The sequence below is a fragment of the Aquarana catesbeiana genome, linkage group LG07 (genome assembly GCF_042186555.1).
Source record: "Aquarana catesbeiana isolate 2022-GZ linkage group LG07, ASM4218655v1, whole genome shotgun sequence".
NCBI lineage: Eukaryota > Metazoa > Chordata > Amphibia > Anura > Ranidae > Aquarana > Aquarana catesbeiana.
The window spans coordinates 286,512,641-286,531,147 of record NC_133330.1 but is presented as its reverse complement, the minus strand read 5'-3'; the positions used below and the strand labels follow the sequence as shown (position 1 = coordinate 286,531,147).

At 41.5% G+C, this 18,507-nt stretch overlaps 1 protein-coding gene across 6 annotated transcripts in view; it reads left to right on the top strand.

Annotated features, from left to right (window-relative positions):
• The window catches only part of RC3H1 (ring finger and CCCH-type domains 1), a 132,895-nt gene that overhangs the window by 60,740 nt on the left and 53,648 nt on the right, over positions 1-18,507 (top strand). For all 6 annotated transcript variants that reach the window (XM_073593430.1, XM_073593432.1, XM_073593431.1 and 3 more), the window contains exons 2-5: positions 940-1,324; positions 12,399-12,519; positions 16,108-16,347; positions 17,423-17,598. In XM_073593430.1, coding sequence (XP_073449531.1) covers positions 1,094-1,324; positions 12,399-12,519; positions 16,108-16,347; positions 17,423-17,598 — 768 coding nt within the window. In that variant the 5' untranslated portion in view covers positions 940-1,093. The remainder of the gene's footprint in view (positions 1-939; positions 1,325-12,398; positions 12,520-16,107; positions 16,348-17,422; positions 17,599-18,507) is intronic.

Genomic DNA, 18,507 nt, shown 5'->3' with positions numbered 1-18,507 from the left:
TCGGCCAGAGAAAAACCCATATCGGTCGACCTCTAGTTGTAATGCATTTGTATTGCATTTTCGAAACGATAGCTGTACTGATTAAACGAAAATCGTACGATCTGGCATCGTACGAAAAAAAAATTTCCTGCATGTCCGATAGAATACTATCGGATGAACTGTCCTGATCGGCTCTCGAAAAGCTCTGTACTAATGATCCGATTATCATACGATCACTTCGAAAGCGGTATTTTCTGTACGATTTTCTGAGCGTGTGTACGGGGTATTAGTTTTTTTCATTGCCGTTTGTCCACTATTTATTGTACCAGCTTGGTTTCTAAACAGTTTTGCTTAATTCATTTGTTCTAGTTTAGTTTCTAAACATCACTCTCACTAAACACTGCTGGGTACAGCATTCAGCCCCCTCTAACCGCAGAGTATTTCAACTTGCCATAGACTTTGACAGGCTGCAGACAGTGGGACTGGACACTGCACCTTTGTTTCCTGGGCACACTAAAACCTTGGGATTGGTTGGGCACACAAGCTTACATGCTCCATGTGTAGAAGGCACAGGTTAACATAAAAATAAACAATAAAAAATAAAGTATGCTTTACTTTAATGTTTTTCACTAAGCTCAAAAACAGCAGCCCGTGTTAGAAATATTTGTCACTACTGTATTCTGTGGGGATGTAGGGGTGGGTAAGAGGAACCACAGCATTAGCAGTGGACCAGGCAGCTGACACAACTGGAAATGTCAGATGTGAAGAGGTTGTTACTCTGCAAGACAGAAAAATCAGAGGAATGAGCAAATTGGTTGCTTTGATAGGTTATATTTAGAAATGTAAACGGCTCTGTCAGTATAACCTATACAAGTGCTTTTGATCAGAGTTCTTCCTTAGTCTGTCATTTTGATCTAATTCTCTTTTTTTTTTTTTTTTTTTTTTCTCTCTCTCTTTTAGGTCACATCTTCTACTATGTGCTGACTGTCTGTATTTACAGAAGATATATAAGAAAGACAAACTTTATTTTGGAAAGGTTTTTTGATTCCAGTGGAATCTGTGCTTAAGCTCCCTACCCTTTGCTTTGCAAGCTCCTATTTTCAAGTGGGACAACATGCCTGTACAAGCGCCACAATGGACCGACTTTCTGTCCTGTCCTATTTGCACACAGACATTCGACGAAACCATCCGGAAGCCCATCAGCTTGGGTTGTGGGCACACCGTCTGCAAGATGTGCCTGAACAAGCTTCACCGCAAGGCTTGTCCGTTTGACCAGACCACCATAAACACAGACATTGAACTGCTGCCTGTCAACTCTGCCTTGCTGCAGCTGGTGGGAGCTCAGGTGAGTACATCTTAATTGTGATTCAGTTGATCAAACCAGTCACCCCAGAGTATTACATTCTTTATAATCTCCTAAATGGATCTTTCATCAAGTCACAAAAATTAGTAGGGCATTTATTAGCTTTTTTGTGTGTAAAAATGTATCTTTGTTGCCACGGGTAGAAGAAGCTTGTCTTGAGTAATTTTGTATGACCTAAAACCCAGGCAAAGTTACTTTGGTTTCTGCCCATCAATTGTGTATCTTCCACGTAATTAGAAACTTCAGAGTTTGTCTGGTAGGCTTGCAGTGAGATGAGGTCAGTTACACAACCAGGAAGCAGTCTTTATATGTAACGAGAAAATATGGCTGACCTATGTACATATATAATCACTAAATATACATAGAAATTGCTTTGAAGACATTTGCATGTTGTAATAGGATTAAAGTGACACTGAACCCACTTTTTTTTGTTTTTCATCAATCTCACCTTACATAGGGGCTTGGCTCGCAATTTGTGTTCCGAACAAGGGATCCTCTGGCAATTGGAGCAGATGCTCTGATATTTCCGTGGAGACAGTACTCCCTGGTTTATGCTTTCCCTCCGATCCCTCTCCTTCCACATTTGTTGCGCAGGATTTGGAAAGATGGGGTTCCAGTCATTCTGTTGGCTCCAGCCTGGCCCAGAAGGCCCTGGTTCCCGGAGATTGTGAGACTGACAATAGACAGGTCATGGATGCTTCCATGTCGCCCCGATCTACTGTCTAGGTCCTATATTCCACCCCAGTGTACAGTCTCTAAATTTTACGGCTTCGCTATTGAAGCCAGGGCATTAAAGGACCGTGGCATTTCAGGATCAGTAGTATCTGTCCTAGTGAATGCTAGAAAAGGTGTCATTAGGAAAATTTATCATAAGGTGTGGAAGACTTGTATTGCTTGATGTGAAGCCAGAAAATGGCATCCTCGGAAATACGTGATTGGGAGAATTCTCTCTTTTCTACAGTCAGCTGTGGAAATCAAATTGTACTAAAAGCCAATCAGAGGTCAAGTTTCGACCCTATCAGTATTCTTCCAAAGTCCTTTAGCTTCCCATTCACTGATCTGAACCTTTATGCAGGGGGCAACTCGCTTGTTTCCCCCCATTAGGTCACCTATGTGTCCTTGGGACTTGAACTTGGTGCTGTCTGTGTTACAGAAACAACCATTTAAACCTATCAAGGAATTTACATTAGACTTGCTGTCACGCAAGCTAGCTTTTCTGATGACCATCACCTCGGCTAGAAGGGTGTCGGAGTTGGCGGCCCTTTCGCGCAGGAAACCATACTTGATCCTTCACCCGGACAGGGTCGTGTTATGACCTGTTCCATCCTTTTTGCCAAAAGTGGTGTCGGCCTTTCATTTAAAACAGGACATTACCTTTCCTTCTTTTTTTCTCTTGGCCTCGCTCAGTAGAAGAGCGGCGACTGCACTCAATGCACATTGTCCAAGCAGTCCAGGTTTATTTGTCTAGATCTGCGGAGATCTGAAGATCAGACTCCTTTTTTGTTTTACCAAAAGGACCCAAGGAGGGGCAGGCAGCTTCTAAGGCTTCCATTGCCAATTGGATCCGGCAATTGATCATTCAGGCCTACGGCCTGAAACCTGAAGCTCCACCCTTTAGGATGATAGCTCATTCTACCAGGGGTGTAGGAACCTCCTGGGCTTTTCGCCATCAAGTATCTGTGGCTCAGATTTGTAAGGCTGCTACTTGGTCTTCAGTGCATAAGTTACAAAACTTTTGTCAAGTTGATGTTCGAGCAGCCGAGGATTCGGCCGCATTGTACTGCGGGCTGCCGTATAAGTTCTGTTGGCTATCATTTGGCAGGGTTTCTCCCTCCCCTCAAAGCTATTGCTCTGGGACGTCCCAGCAGGTAATGAATATTAGCCTGACTCTGTGTCCCATGATGTACTCAAAGAAAAGGATTTTACAGGTAAGTATGACGAAAAAAACTTTTTTTTTTTTTTTGTTTTGTTACCCCCAAACTCCTTATTTAAAGTGTATCAATGGTCAAAAGTAAAAATAGTTTGTGATAAGCCATTTAATTTCTATGTATTTTAGCTTAGTTTTAAATAAACTGCTCTGTAGGTCACTGAGCATACCTGTAGAATAATCCTACTTGACCAACTTCCTAGAATGCAGAGACAATAAATTTCTCATCTTTTCTGAATATGCACAGCCATGTCACCCATAAGACCCCTTTCACACTGGGGTGGTGGGGGCGTCAGCGGTAAAACGGCGCTATTTTTAGCGCCACTTTACCGTCATTTTAGCGGCGGTGTTCGGTCACTAGCGGTGCGGTTTTAACCCCCGCTGGCGGCCGAAAAAGGGTTAAAACCGCTCGTATAGCGCCGCGCTGCCCCATTGATTTCAATGGGCAGGAGCGGTGAATTCACCGCTCCAAAGATGCTATTTGCAGGAGTTTTTTCTTTCTCTCCTGCCAGCGCACCGCTTCAGTGTGAAAGCCCTCGGGCTTTCACACTGGAGAAACAGCAGCGGCAGTTTTAGGTTGGTTTGCAGGCGCTATTTTTAGCGCAATAAGTCCTGCAAACCACTCCAGTGTGAAAGGGGCCTTACAGCAAGCTTTTCTATGAAGCTATAAGTTATGTCTGGATGTTCATCAGTGACAGCAGCAGTATTTGTCCATCAAATGTGCTGAAGATGAGAATGGTAAGGAAGAGGAGTGATTATAGGAAACACCCCTGCACAACACCTTATCAAAGCTTGTTGACCGCAATGTAAAGTGGGTCATGTAGTTCTCAAAAGGAGTGGAAAGGCACTGCATTAGCATGCAGAGATTACAGGACACAAGCGAAAGAGACATGCGTCATGGAGAGACATAGAAGAAATATATTTATGTAAAATACAGTATGCCTAGCTAGCATTTTATTAGCTGATAGTGTTGGTATGAGAACAAACAAGTTTATGATTTGACTTTAGATATCCTTTAACTTCCTGTCCTGGAGGCACAACAGGTGTTCCAAGTGGAAGATTTTTCACATCCTGTTCTGCTGACAGTTGTCTTCAGGACAAACGGACTATAGCGGACATTAACGGCAATAAGAAACCGAGGTTGTGAATATTCTCTACGGTTTACAAAATTGCATGACCTAAACACCACCTGGGCATGCTCTTTAATTTATTTATGATGTTTTTACTTCTAAGAGATATGGACAGTTTACATGATGGCTAGAGTTATCAGTCTGTGTTTATATGTTTTTTTGCACCAAATTTAAAACTGATTGTTGTGGCCAGCACAGATACAAAGGACTTGACTTTTTTCCATATTTTCATTAAAAAAAAAAAAAAAAAATGCACCTTTTGGAATGCATTAAAGTGGATGTAAACCCAATGTCATCCTTTCTAAACTACTGCCAAAGGGGTTATCTATAAGGATATACATGCTTCCTGTATGTATCTTTACCTGTCAAATGGCTCCCCTCTTGTCTGTTATTAGACCCGAAAAACTGCAGATTCTATGGGTGGGTCTGTTGTCTGGAGCTCAGTGGGTGGAGTCGTTATGTCCGACTCCCCGCCCACCTCTACACTCCCCTTGTCAATATGCATTTTTCTCCTGTGTATTTCTTACACTGAACTTCTGCTATGATCTCTAACATCCAGTGAAAAGACAGGAAAGTAACCACATGACTTCATGCCAAATCATGCTGAGGTGTGGAACAGCCAATCCTTGCAGAACTGCTGAAGAAAGGAGTGGGGGAGGGAATTAAAAAATACTGCATGTCTCTTAGGCTAGTGCACGAGATATGTAAATCACCTGTCACTCTCACCTGTCACTTTTTTATGATCTATATATTAAAGAAAAAAAAAATCAGGTTTACATCCACTTTAAATACTGCCTCATTTATTTTTTGTGCATCATTCACATATTCCGTACTGAGCCAAGCCTTGGTTTATATTTACCATTGCTTTCCATAAATACCGATCATTGGGCAGTTAAACATTAGTGAGCCACCTCCTTGGATGGGATAGATCCACAGCTCATCATTTATCTGTATGAGGAAGGATGTCTCCTGAGTTTTTTGTGGATTAATCACCCTTGAAACTGCAATTTGTGTGTCTGCGCCCTGGAATACAGCTTTGTGTCACAGGGAGGGTAGGCCTTCCTAGGTTTCAGTGAGATATCCTGACTCATGGCACTGTAAGAATGCGCTTCAACAACTAGTTTTGGTGGTGTATTCTTTTTTTATTTTTTATTGTTGTGGTGCACAAAAATAGAAAATCCTGTAAATTTCTTTAATCCACTAAATATGAAGTTTCATATTTACAGCTTACAACCTGAATTTCAGGGGATCCCTGACACAAGGGAAGGTAAAGGTATATGCAGACAACTCCGAGGTGCCTGCTGTGCAAAAGCAAAACTTGTACATTTCCAACTACATATGTGCAGAGGTTTTCTTGCTTGCCCATCACCTATATTCCTTGTTTCCTGTGCGGAATCACTGAGTAATATTTATGTCTATGTATCTCTTGAATATTCTAGAGGTGTACCGAATTGACATTTTTTTGGCGCCGAAACCTAAATTAGAAATACAGGATGCATTTGACCGAAACTGAAAATGACAGTTTAAAAAACAAAAATATATATCTTTATATATAATTGTTTTATATTCGACTACTTAATATCATTCATTTATTATCGACACCTTTAGCGTAAGAAAAGCTCAAGAAAAATGCATCCCTTTTAAATGCTGTCTGTCTTCACACTGGTCCGTTGTGCTTTCATTGTGGTGTTAAAAATCTTTGTAAACGCAGCAAGAATGTATCAGTAACGCACCCGTGATATGTTTTTGATTCGCTTTTTGAGTCACACGACCTATGAAAAACACACCATAAGCACAGCAAAATCACATGCATTTTTAGCACCATTGTCACTTTTTTCTTTATCGGCAAAATGGCAAAACAACATTTTTGGCTGAAATTTTGTTGCATCCCTAGAATATTCTATAGACTGAGAGACTAATTTAAGGCTGTGAAGGAGGCACTGAGCTGCAAAACCTTCCCTGTGACGTCACACAGTATTTATTTATTTATTTATTTATTTTTTGTTAAAACTATATTGAAATGACAAAAGTGGATTTTCACTAGGCTCTATTCACACGGCAGTTTTGGGATGTGTTGGCTTCTAAAGCAAACCCACTGCGCTGGAAAAAAAAAAAAAGCTGTATGTAATAGTTTTTTGTTTTTTTTTGGGTTGGATTGTTAGTACAGCGGCTCTGACCATAGCTGTCTGGTTTTCATTCGTTGGGTTGAAGTAAAAAAAAAAAAACTAGTGTGTACCAAGCTTTATCCTAGATGTAGCTTTCTGTCCTGGCTCTGATATAGCTATGATTGTACCACATGCCAAAACAAAGCTGTCCCACGTTTTTTTGTGTATGATCAGAGTTAAGCTAAAGTGGTCAGCAGAATTCTTGACACGATATTGGCATGCTAGAATCCCAGATTTTAAATCGAATGTTGTGCTCGGGAAAAAAAAAATGCCACCGTCCTTAGAACATTTAATAATTGTGGTTTTGCATAGAGCAGTCCAGATCCTCCTCTTCTCGGGTCCCTCTGCGGTGCTCTTGGCCCCACCCTCCTGTCGAGTGCCCCCACAGCAAGCAGCAAGGAGGAAAGAGTCCCAGACGGCCAAGGCACTCATGGACACCACTGGATAGAGATGGGGCTCAGGTAAGTATTAGGAGGACTGTGGGGGGCTGCTGCACACAGAGGGTTTTTTATCTTCATGCATAGAATGCGTGAAGAAAGAAATCTGCCTTTACAACAACTTTAATATAAGCCACATGAATTCCTAAGCAGTAGTCAGTTGGTTTCACTACTTGGACAGTCTGTTGAAATAAACATACTGACACTCTTCTACAGGTAAACTCTGTGAAATTACTTGACTGTTCTGGAATTGGTAATAGACAAGGGCTTATTAACACCAGATGTGTTTCTTTGCAGTTTGCTGCATTTGGTAATCCAAAAATTCAGTCAGTGAAGTTTGTTTCCTTTAGAGCTATGCATAGCTGTTCATTTGGAAATGCTGCAAATTGGGTACATTGTTTGCCTGACATTCTTCTTTCAAGGCAATTAAATGAACATCTTTAAAATTGCATTGCTGTGCCTGTGAAATCGCACTATACAGCATACTTTATCAATTGTATCTGGTGGCGAGTCCTAAGATGACAGAACTACACCAACTATTTAAGTGTAAAGCCTTGTGTTGTGAACTTGTGTGAAGATTTTCACTGTAATTCAGATATTTAAGCCCTACTGTTCTGATTGTACAGTATAGGGCACAGGCTTGATGTTCATAGACCCTGGGTTAAAGGATGCTACCTTCAGGTGTCTGGACACTGGCAGAGCTTTTGGACATGTACCCTTTGGGTGTACGTCCATAACCCCACCCAACTTCTTGAGACTTTTTTATTTTTTATTTTTTTTTAGCGTCCTGTTGGCGATGGACTTCTTCTCCCTTAGGAAGACGTCTCTACACTTAACTACGGAAGTTAATTCAGTCAGCTCTTTACTGCCTTCTACTATAACAATAGAAGCAGTGCATTCAAATTGGTGCAACCTCTGTTATACCTCAGGAACTGTATTCACACCCCACCTGTTGCTTTTGAGCACTGGATCTTGCTTGGGCGCTAACCTTAGCATTTGATGCAATGTGTGCAGTTAGTCGCAGGGTGCTATATAGATCCTATGGTTCTCTGTCCCTGAACACCCCTCCAATGTATACCCACCATGACGGGCAAAGCCTGGACTCATGCAGGGACCAACGATGTAAAAAGGTAAAATGGATTTGTCCTTTTATCGGACGATGAAGGATGTCTTATTGCAAGTATGAGACTTAGGCCCTGTTCACACATATTTTGGTGACCTGTGTTTTACTGCACTGGAAGAATGCAGGTCACTGCTGAGACACTCAGAAAACTATTGCTTTCTGCCTGTTCAATTCACACTGCAATGCACCCCAGAGGTGTGGTTCAGTGAGCTGCGAAGACATGCTGTATTTTATTGCAGTGCACTTCACAGGTTTGCTTGTCACTTTACAGCAGTGCAGTGCACTGCGCTGCTGTACAGCGACATGAATGAAGCATCATTAGTTCCTACAAAATAATCTGTATGTGATCTGTTGAGACACGCACCACACCGCTCCCTACTGCCAGCTTACTGCAGTCAGAGGAGACAGCTGCCGGACACTAAACTGAGGTGGTTTAGCCGCCCTTTTGCCATGAGGACTTGGCTACAAGACGGTTGACACCAGGGTTGCTTTGTATCCTTTTCCGGACACATTAACCCCATTTTTGCACCCTACTCCGTGCGTACCGCACAGGGGAATACCCTCACTCAATGGAAATCAGACCGAGGGAACTGTGGGAAAAGCTCAAGCAAGAATTTACTCTGCCGATTGTCTGCAAAACACTCAGTGACATTTGCATCAGACCAGGACCTTATTTTAACAACTGTCTATGCATCTGATTCTAGCTATAGCTCAGGTATGTAACAAGCAGCCTATCTGATGAATGTAGATTTCTCGGCAGAATTCTTGGACAGCTAATAGCCTTAATTCAGTCATCACTGTCCAGAGCCCAAAAGCACCAGACTGCTTCTCCGCCACCACCTTCTCTGCCTGAGTGGAAAATGAAACTATCTCCTTGAGAAGAGATAGACATTGAAAACTTTGAAGAAGACCCAGAGGCATTGTTAGAGGAGGACTAGGCAGATTTCTCATCCCCAGCCTCTCATACTCCTGATACTATAGGTTCACACAGTATGCTTTTTAATGTAGCTATGCTCACTTCTGCATTTGATCCTTCCCAGTCTCACCTGGCCCCTCTGGGTACTAAGAGACCTGCAAAGTCTAAAAAGACATTTGTCATTCATGAAGAAATAGAACGGGTAATTTTATGACATCTGGGTTTCACCTGACAAGGTGTTCACTTCTCTGAGAATCCTTGCTGAGCTATATCCAGTGGGAGAATTTACTAACTGTAAACTGTTCCAGTAGTAGATCATTTTGGCACAGTTTTAAGCATCTTTCATCTTTTATGGAAGTTGTTCCTTTTATTTAAGGAATGTGCAGACAGAAAATTTGATATGCTTTTAAAGGTTCTCATTTGCAGGTCCAACCCTGCAATTGGCAATTGCTGTAGCTTGTCAAGCCACAGCCAATTGATCCCTTCCTAATTCTTCACATGAATGGAAGTGGTCTAAATCCAAAACCCTACTTTCACCCTAAGCTGGTGTCAGCCTTTCACATTATTGAAGACCTTGTACTTCCTCCTTTGTGCACTGCTCCCTAAGCATGTCATGGAAATTCCCTCCATGGTCTGGACATAGAGCTGTTAGTCTATCTAAAAGCCATAGCCTTTCTAGCAAAAACTGGCTTTTTCTCTTGCCAACAGGGACGTCCTGCTTCTAAGTCCAATTTTGCCAGGTGGATAAGATGACTCCTTGCTAGAGATTATACCCTGAAGGATATGTTACCTCCAGTACCCTTAAATGCTCACTCCACCAGATTGGTGGGGGTTTTAATGGGCATTCTGACATCAACCGCCTGTTGCTCAGGCCCTTTTGATTCGTTACTTGGGGACATCCCAGGGTCTATGAATATCCTGTCTGTGTCTTGTACTGCATAATAAAGATATGGAATTTAGAGGCAAGTCAAAATTCCTTTTATCGTAATCATACAGTACAGGACACAGGCTGGATATCCATAGACCCTGGGTTTTAAACTGTTACCTTTTACCACCATCAGGTGATTGGACACTGGCAAAGCTTTTGGACACGCTCCAAAAGAGAGTAACAAAGGAACAGAAGGGAGGGGAAGTCTTTTCTGTTCTTAAAGATATAGAATTTAGAGGCAAGTCAAAATTCCTTTTATCGTAAAGTACAGAAAAGACATCCCCTCCCTTGTGTTCCTTTGTTATTCTGCAAGAAAAAGTGAAACTTACAGAATAGGGTAGTTTAATATTGCTACGTCCAAGGGGGGGCGTGTCCAAAAGCTTTGCCAGTGTCCAATCACCTGATGGTAGAGCGGCACGATTAATTGTCAAAAATCACGATCTCGATTCAACACCCCCCCACCCCCAGTTTAACCACTTCAAGACCAAACCTTTTTCTGATGTTTGTTGCTTACAATTTAAAATCAGTACTTTTTGCTAGAAAATTACTTAGAACCCCCAAACATATGTTTTTAGCAGAGACCCTATAGAATAAAATGGCGGTCATTGCAATATTTTATGTCACACCGTATTTACACAGCAGTCTTTCAAGCGCAATTTTTTTGGGAAAAAGTGCACTTCAATGTAAATTTAAAAAAACGAAACCGTAAAGGTTTTTTTTTTTTTTTTTTTTATTGTGAAAGATGTTACACCGCGAGAATCGTGAGAGAACCGCGATCTTTATTCTAAGCAAAAAAAAATCGTGACTCATTTTATCCAGAATCGGGCAGCTGTACCTGATGGTGGTAAAAGATAACAGTTTATAACCCGGGGTCTATGGATATCCAGCATGGGTCCTGTACTATATTACAAGATAAGGCATTTACAGGCAAGTCCAATTTTGTCGTTTTTTTGTTGTTAGTAGATTGAGGGGGCCATGGTAGGGTCTTCCAGGTTTTTTTTTTTTTTTTTTTTTTTTTTTGTTGCATGTGTTTCTTTTAAAGCCCTGTTTTGCACGCCTCTGATTTGGAAACCAAGATTATAGTGCGTTTTTAACAAATGGTTTTAAAGTTAGTTAGGATTTTAATACTGCATACCTGTTGAAGAGATTTTACCTTTCTTCCTCTGTTTGTGGTGAGTGTCACTAAAAGAGCAACACCAGCAGCAAAAGCAAATCTGCCTGAAGTTCTAACCCTTTCCCACTTTAAACTAAAGGAAAGGGAAAATTTGGCTTTGAACCATACCTTGTTTGGGCTTCACACAATAATTATACTATCATTTCATTCTTAATTTTGGTAAGCTAAATGATGGACAGTTGTACTAAAATGTACAGTTTGGATAAAAGTAGAGAACGGAAGCACATCTTGCCTGTTGCAATATACTGTCTTCTTCTCTGCAGATGCATATTTAGTTGTTCCAAAGCCTAAACATTTTTTACCTTTAAAGTGACATTAAACCTTTCAGGGATTTTTTTTTTTTTTTTTTTTAAACTAAAATAACAAACATGTTATACTTACCTGCTCTGTGCAATGGCTTTGCACACAGCAGCCCCGACCATCCTTCTCTGGGGTCCCCTGCCGGCAATCCAGACCCCTTCTCCTTCGGTGGGTGGCCCCAGGGAAAGCCACTTACATTGGAGGCACCCATGCCTGCTCACTCCTGAGTTGCCCAGTCTGCATCTATTGACACAGAGCGAGCAACAACCCCCTGCTCCCTCGTCACAGCATTTGATTAACAGCAGCAGGAGCCACTGGCTCCTAAAAAAAAAAAAAAAAAAAAAAAAAAAAAAACACCTTCTGGCTTTAGAACCACTTTAATGCATTCCTTGCATTAAGGTACAAAATGTTTAGGTATTAGTATCGCCCCTTCACCCACCTTATATTTACCTGAGCTCTCGCTTGATCCAGCGCTATTCCCGGCTGTAGTGGCTGTCACAGGCTTAACTGAGGCAGTGGGAGCCATTGCCCCTTGCTGCTGTTAGTCATATCCTGTGACTGGTGAGCGGGGCCAGGCCATGCTGCCTGTATATGGACACAGGCAGCACGGCTCGGGTTTGAGGCTGCAGGTGTACCACGATGGGGAAGCGGCTTCCTATGGTAGCACACCGAGAAGAGGAGGAGCCAGGAGTGCCAACGGGGGATCTCAGAAGAGGAGGATCCGGGCCGCTTTTAAAAAAAATATTTCTAATTTACAACCACTTCGTTTTCATTTCTTATGTAATCTGAGGTAGAGAGTTTTGCATGTAGTTTTTTTTTTTTTTTTTTTTTTTTTTTGCAGGTCACTGTTGTTTTCTGCACATAGAAGCCAAGGATAATTAGGGTCATAGAGTGGGCTTTTATTTTTTATTTGCAGGTACCTTCTTCTCATCTCTCTACTTGTTCTTCCTCTGCAGGTACCTGAGCAGCAGCCTATCACTCTGTGCAGCGGGGCTGAAGACACCAAACACTATGAGGAGGCCAGAAAGTGTGTGGAAGAGCTGGCACTTTACCTGAAGCCCCTCAGTACTGCAAGGGGTAAGATCACTCTTGGTAAAATAAAGTAAATAATTGAAGTAAACCTTTCCTTTGGGTATTCAACTGATGGAAGCAAGGAAAATTTAAAACATGTTTCTGGGAGTTTGGATGCTGCTGTGAACAAAGGAAGGGTTCACTACAAGTAACTAGTAAACTGAACCAACTATGTCCATTAAAATGCTGGTAAAATCCAGGCACCACAGCTGCGCTTAGGTTCCGTTCCCCTCTGGGAGTGGAGGATCCTGGTTGTCTAAGTCTTGACTTTGTGTACAAGCCATGCTCTACCTGCATCCCCAGTAAAAGGCTAGAACAGCTGCCTGTAGAGGTTTTGGCATATCATTTTGATTTGAGAAGTAAAGTTCCATGTATACAGCCTGGGTCTGGAGTCCAGGGTTTCCACTTTACACAGAGAAATAGATTTGAAGGTGTAGCAAGCTTTTTACACTTTTACCAGTAATGTTTATACACTATGATGGACATTGCATGTTCACTTTAAAGGCACTGTTCTTACACCAAAATTAGCCTTAAAGGGGTTGTAAATATGCATTAAGGTGAAAAACCTTTTGTAGTGCAGCAGCCCCCCAGAGCCCCACTTTAACTCACCTGAACCCGATCTTTACAGCGAAGAGAACGAGCCCTGCAGCTCCAGCCGCTGTCTCGGGTCCTCATTGGATAAAATGATAGCAGCAGCAGCCGCCATTGGCTCCCGCTGCTGTCAATCAAATCCAGTGGGGGGGGGGGGGGCACCAAGTCCTTCTGTCTGGCAATGGACGCAGCAACAGAACTCGGGAGTGTGCACCCACAGGTGCCCCCTTGGAATGCGGGTCGCTGAGGGGAAGCTCAATGCAGGGAAGGAGCCAGGACCCCAGAAGAGGAGGATTGAGGCCAATCTGTGCAAAACCTGTATACAGAGGAGGTAAGTTTACCATGTTTGTTTTTAAAAAAAAAAACAAACCTTTACCACCCCTTTAACTCGTTAAATAGGCTTACATAGTCTGCTTGCAGTGCTTATAATTTTATTTCACTTTGCTTACCGATATGCATGATCTCTGGTAAAATCATATCAAATTCCCTGTTCTTAAAACATTGCCTGATAACCTAGGAATATAGAATTTTAGTGTGCACAAACACAATATAACACTCAATTTGTTGGCATCATTTAAAAGATATTTCACCATATAAATTGATTCCAAGCATGTGCAGATTTAAAATTTTGGATACCTGTGCAATGGCAACAAAATATGAAACCTAAAAATCTCCACAGGCAACACTTTTTAAAGGCTTTACAGGTTTTTATTTTTTATTCAATTGAACAAAATCCTTTGTGATAGCTGGGGCAATTTACACCATTTGCTCGCTGTGAGGAAGGTGCTGGTGTTCACTGAGCGTTGAATCATGCAGCATGGAATTGAAGTCAAGATCGGCACGTCTGTCTAGATGCGCTATGAAAGCTTTGCTTTTTATGTGGCTGAAATTGATCATCGGGTGCCAGACCTAGTACTTCATGTAGTAATGGCACGTTCGATATAATACAGAAAACTAAGGCCCCATACACACTTAGATTTTCTGCACATTTTTGGCTTCAGATTTACTAAAACCATGTAGTGCAAGTGCCTGCCTGATTGCATACAAATTGAAACTCTTAATGTTTGACCTCATTATATGGTTTTGGTAAATCTGAAGACAAAAAACTGCAGAAAATCTAATAGTGTATATGGGGGCTAACTGATGTCTAGAACATGCTACATCTTAGCTTGCTTACATTTTTAGGAGTGTCCCGAAACACTGATATGATGCCTACAGAAGCAGGCTTTAGACTTGAAAGCTTTGTGTTACTCTTAGATTACAGGATGAGTAATGATGAGAATTTACACTTCCTTCTCACAGATTTGTGTCAACTCCCTAAGGACTGTTTTCAGAACTGTATAACCGTGATGCTTTAAAAGAGAGCCTTGCCAGGAACTAAAATTAGTTTTGATGTGATTCTTATCACAGCAAACTTGCAAATTAGGTTGTAAAGAAATTCTCTGTTCCTATTCACACTTTTTGTCACCCACTAGAGATGTATCTACTGTTAACAGAAACTCTAACAAGGGTGAAGTCAATGTTGCTGTGGTTTTTTTTTTTTTCTTTTCCCCATATTGAATTTTTTTAGTGCTGATGCAGGCTAGGGCCTGTTCTTAGGCTTATGTGCTTTTCTGTTCTTTTCCACACTAAAGTGAAACTCCCACTTTCGTTGAAGAAATAAATCTATTGGTTAACGTTATACATTTAAGGGCTTTAGTAGAGTTAAGATGATGTTTAAAGGCTTGGTTTAAAAAAAAAAAAGTCACTCACCTGCTGTTTTGCAGAGCAGCCCTCATCTTCTCTGGTCTCTCGTCGGAGCTCCTGGCCCCTCCCGAGTGCCCCCAGAGCAAGCAGCTCTGGGGTAACCCAAGTAGGCTTGCTTCCGCCCCTATATCTCCTCATTGGTTCACTGGCTGTTATTGACTGCAGTGAGAGCCAATGGCTCCTGCTGCTGTCTCAGCCAATGAGAGGAGTATGAGTCCCCGGAGAGCTGAGGCTCTCGTGCACATCACTGGTTCGAGATCGGGCTCAGGTAAGTATTAAGCCCCATACACACTCTGAGTTTCTGCTGATTTTTGTCTTCAGATTTACCAAAACCATGTAGTGCAAGGGCCTGCCTGATTGCATACAAATTGAAACTGACCTCATATTATATGGTTTTGGTAAATCTGAAGGAAAAAATGAGCAGAAAATCTGATAGTGTGTATGAGGCTTTAGGGGGTCTAAGGAGGGAGCTGCACACAGTTTTTTACCTTCATACATAGAATGCATTTATTCACAGGCTCTTCCATACTTTTACTTGATTAATGTTGAGTTATTTGCCATCTGTGTCACATTGGAAAGATTTCCCTTCACTTCCTGTGGCATAACCAAAACAAAGTGAGTGAAAATCCCTGCAAATAAGGGGAATTCATTGGTGACCCTCAGGTCACCAGAACTAGTAACAGTGGTCCAGACAGCAATAAAAACCTAATAGGTGTTCTAATCCCTCTCCATTTTGTCCAACAAAATGTTGCCTTTTAGGTTCAGTTCCTCAGATCAGTATAACATGCAAGCAACTAGTATGTTCAGAGGCCCAATAATAGCAACCTCCATATTCTCTCACTACCAGCTTCCTTTAACAATTGCCCACTGATCTCCTGCAGTTTCCTTAGATTATTGCATCAGGAGAACTTTAAAGCTTCCAAAACTTAATGTCACTTGCAGCACTAGCCCCTTTCCTTACTTCAGATAGAAAACTTAACAGAGTATTCGCTACTTCTAAGCTTTATCAGAGTCAGTAGCCCTAGTTGGCGATCAAGTAGATCATAAGAGAAGAAACTGGTCAGCCAGAGGAGCCAGTTTAGAGTTGGATAATCTATTGTAATAAACTTTCATGTGTGAGGGTTTCTGATGTGGTGTTAGCATTCTTCCTTACCTGTTCGGAACCAATAGCAGTTATGTTATAAAGGGTTGATAAAAAAATAGAAATAAAAGCCAAGGTTTCATTTCCGCACTATTTTAATCTTTTCACACCTTCAGGTGTCGGTCTAAATAGCACCACCCAAAGCGTGCTAAGCCGCCCCATGCAGAGGAAATTGGTGACTCTTGTTCATTGTCAGCTGGTGGAAGAAGAGGGTCGTATTCGAGCAATGCGAGCGGCTCGTTCACTGGGCGAGAGAACGGTCACTGAGCTTATACTGCAACATCAGAACCCCCAGCAACTTTCCTCCAACTTGTGGGCAGCGGTTCGTGCCCGTGGCTGTCAATTCCTCGGTCCAGGTATGGTAGAACATAGATTCAAATTTTTTTTAAATCTACAATTCCAAACCAATGTCTTACAATTGTGAAAGTTACAGGTGATGTACAAGTTATAAACTGCTTGACTCATGGATTTAAAGGCCTTATTTCAGTAAAGCCATCCAAATTAAATCTTCATTCAGAATTTTAAATGACCATTTGAGGCACTTTCTAGGTTCTTGCTAGGGCTGTAACGATTATTTTCATAATCAATTATTTGACCAATAATTTTTTATTTGATTAGCCAGATAAAAACCTCAATATGCAAATTTTTTTTCATTAATTTCAAATCTAAACCCAATACCAAAAATGTAATTTATTGCAGCTTACTAATCTTTAGATGCGATGGCTGCATTGGTTTTCGCGCACAGCTGCACCAGATTTTGCAGTCTCCCGTTTTGATAAATCAACCCCACAGTGTATCTTAACTAGGAGTCATAAATTAAGCTGCATGAAGGGTGGTGTGCGGAAGATATAAATATTTTATAAAAATGTGTTTTTCTTTTGCGTGACTGTAGTCCTTTGTTTATTTCAATGAACAATGCTGGTAAACGTTTATTTCAACTTAATTGTAATGCCTTTCTATAACTCCAGCCTATCAGCCTCCAGCTTCACTGGATTCATATTCTGATCTTCCCTGCCCAGAGCCCTTACATCACTTCCTTCTCCTACCCAGGACTACATTTCCCATGAGGCATTGCTCCTCACACATTCACAAGTTCCCCACCGCTTACTGACATGTATTGACGGTGTATCGAGCTGTATGTGTGCTGCACTATGTATACTGACATGTAAACAAATAATGCATTCTCTATGCAGGCCAACTAATCGAAAATGAAATTAGTTGACAGCTATTTTTATAATAGATTGTGTTGATTGTTTCAGCTCTAGTTCTTGCTGTAGTCAACTACAGAGAAATCAGTTTATCGTAAATTTTAATGAACTCTTGAATATAGCATAGCTGCAGTGTTTGCTGGATGTTGTTAGTTCCTCACTGTTAACTTTTACTTTCCTGGAATGGCTCTTTAAGACTTTTAATGAACTATCTGTGTTGCAGCCATGCAGGAAGAAGCCCTCAAGCTTGTCCTCCTGGCCCTGGAAGACGGATCTGCACTCTCCCGGAAGGTTCTGGTTTTGTTTGTGGTGCAAAGACTGGAACCGCGCTTTCCTCAAGCCTCGAAAACTAGCATTGGGCATGTTGTCCAGTTGTTGTACAGAGCCTCTTGCTTTAAGGTATAGAGTTTTAGTTTTCTTACACCATAACAATCTGAGATCCTAATAAGTAATAATTGCCATTAGCTGTTTAGCACTGAACTTTCCAAAGTTTAGAATTGTATTGTGCTGATCTTTCCTAATAAATGCAAAGTAATTTTCTTTTAAAAATAGTCTAAAAATGTGAACATTTGACAACCACAGTGAACGCCCAGGCTGCCAAATTGTGCTTAGTAGGCCCATTTTAATGGATGCGCAGAGGGTACCTGCATCTGGCAGGCTTATATGGTTGTGGACATACTGAAAATTGTGAGGTTTATATTCTTTGAATGGTTTAGGAAATCCAAATTACCTATAAACAGCCTTATCCAAAATGGAGGCAAAATTGTTCAAGGGAAAGTAAAAGGGCACATTTACATTTATGCACTTTTATTTCAGCTCACATAGTAACACACATGCATTGTGTGAATGGGTCCAAATAATTTCCCGTTAAAAACACACTAAACAATCCACTTTGACAAAACTCCAGGACTTTGTAGAGGGGGCGGTGATTCTGGGGTGTGATATGAATTTTACCATGGACCCCACCTTAGATGCGTCTCGGCAAACCTCTCAGGTTTCTTATGCTGCACTTAAACATTTAAAGAAGAATTTTTATTCTTTTCACCTAGTGGATGTTTGGAGGGTCCTCAACCGGACCCAGAGAGATTATACGTTCTACTCGCATCCTCACGATTCTTACACCAGAATTGATCTTTTCATGCTGCCCCAATCTCTTTTGTCGAGGGTGAGATCCGCGTCCATAGGCTCTATCACTTTCTCGGACCACGCCCCGGTTTTTGTAGACATAGATATCTTACCCCCTGCGCCTAAACAATGGCAATGGAAACTTAATGAAAGCCTGATCCAGACTCCTGAGGCCGTGGAAGA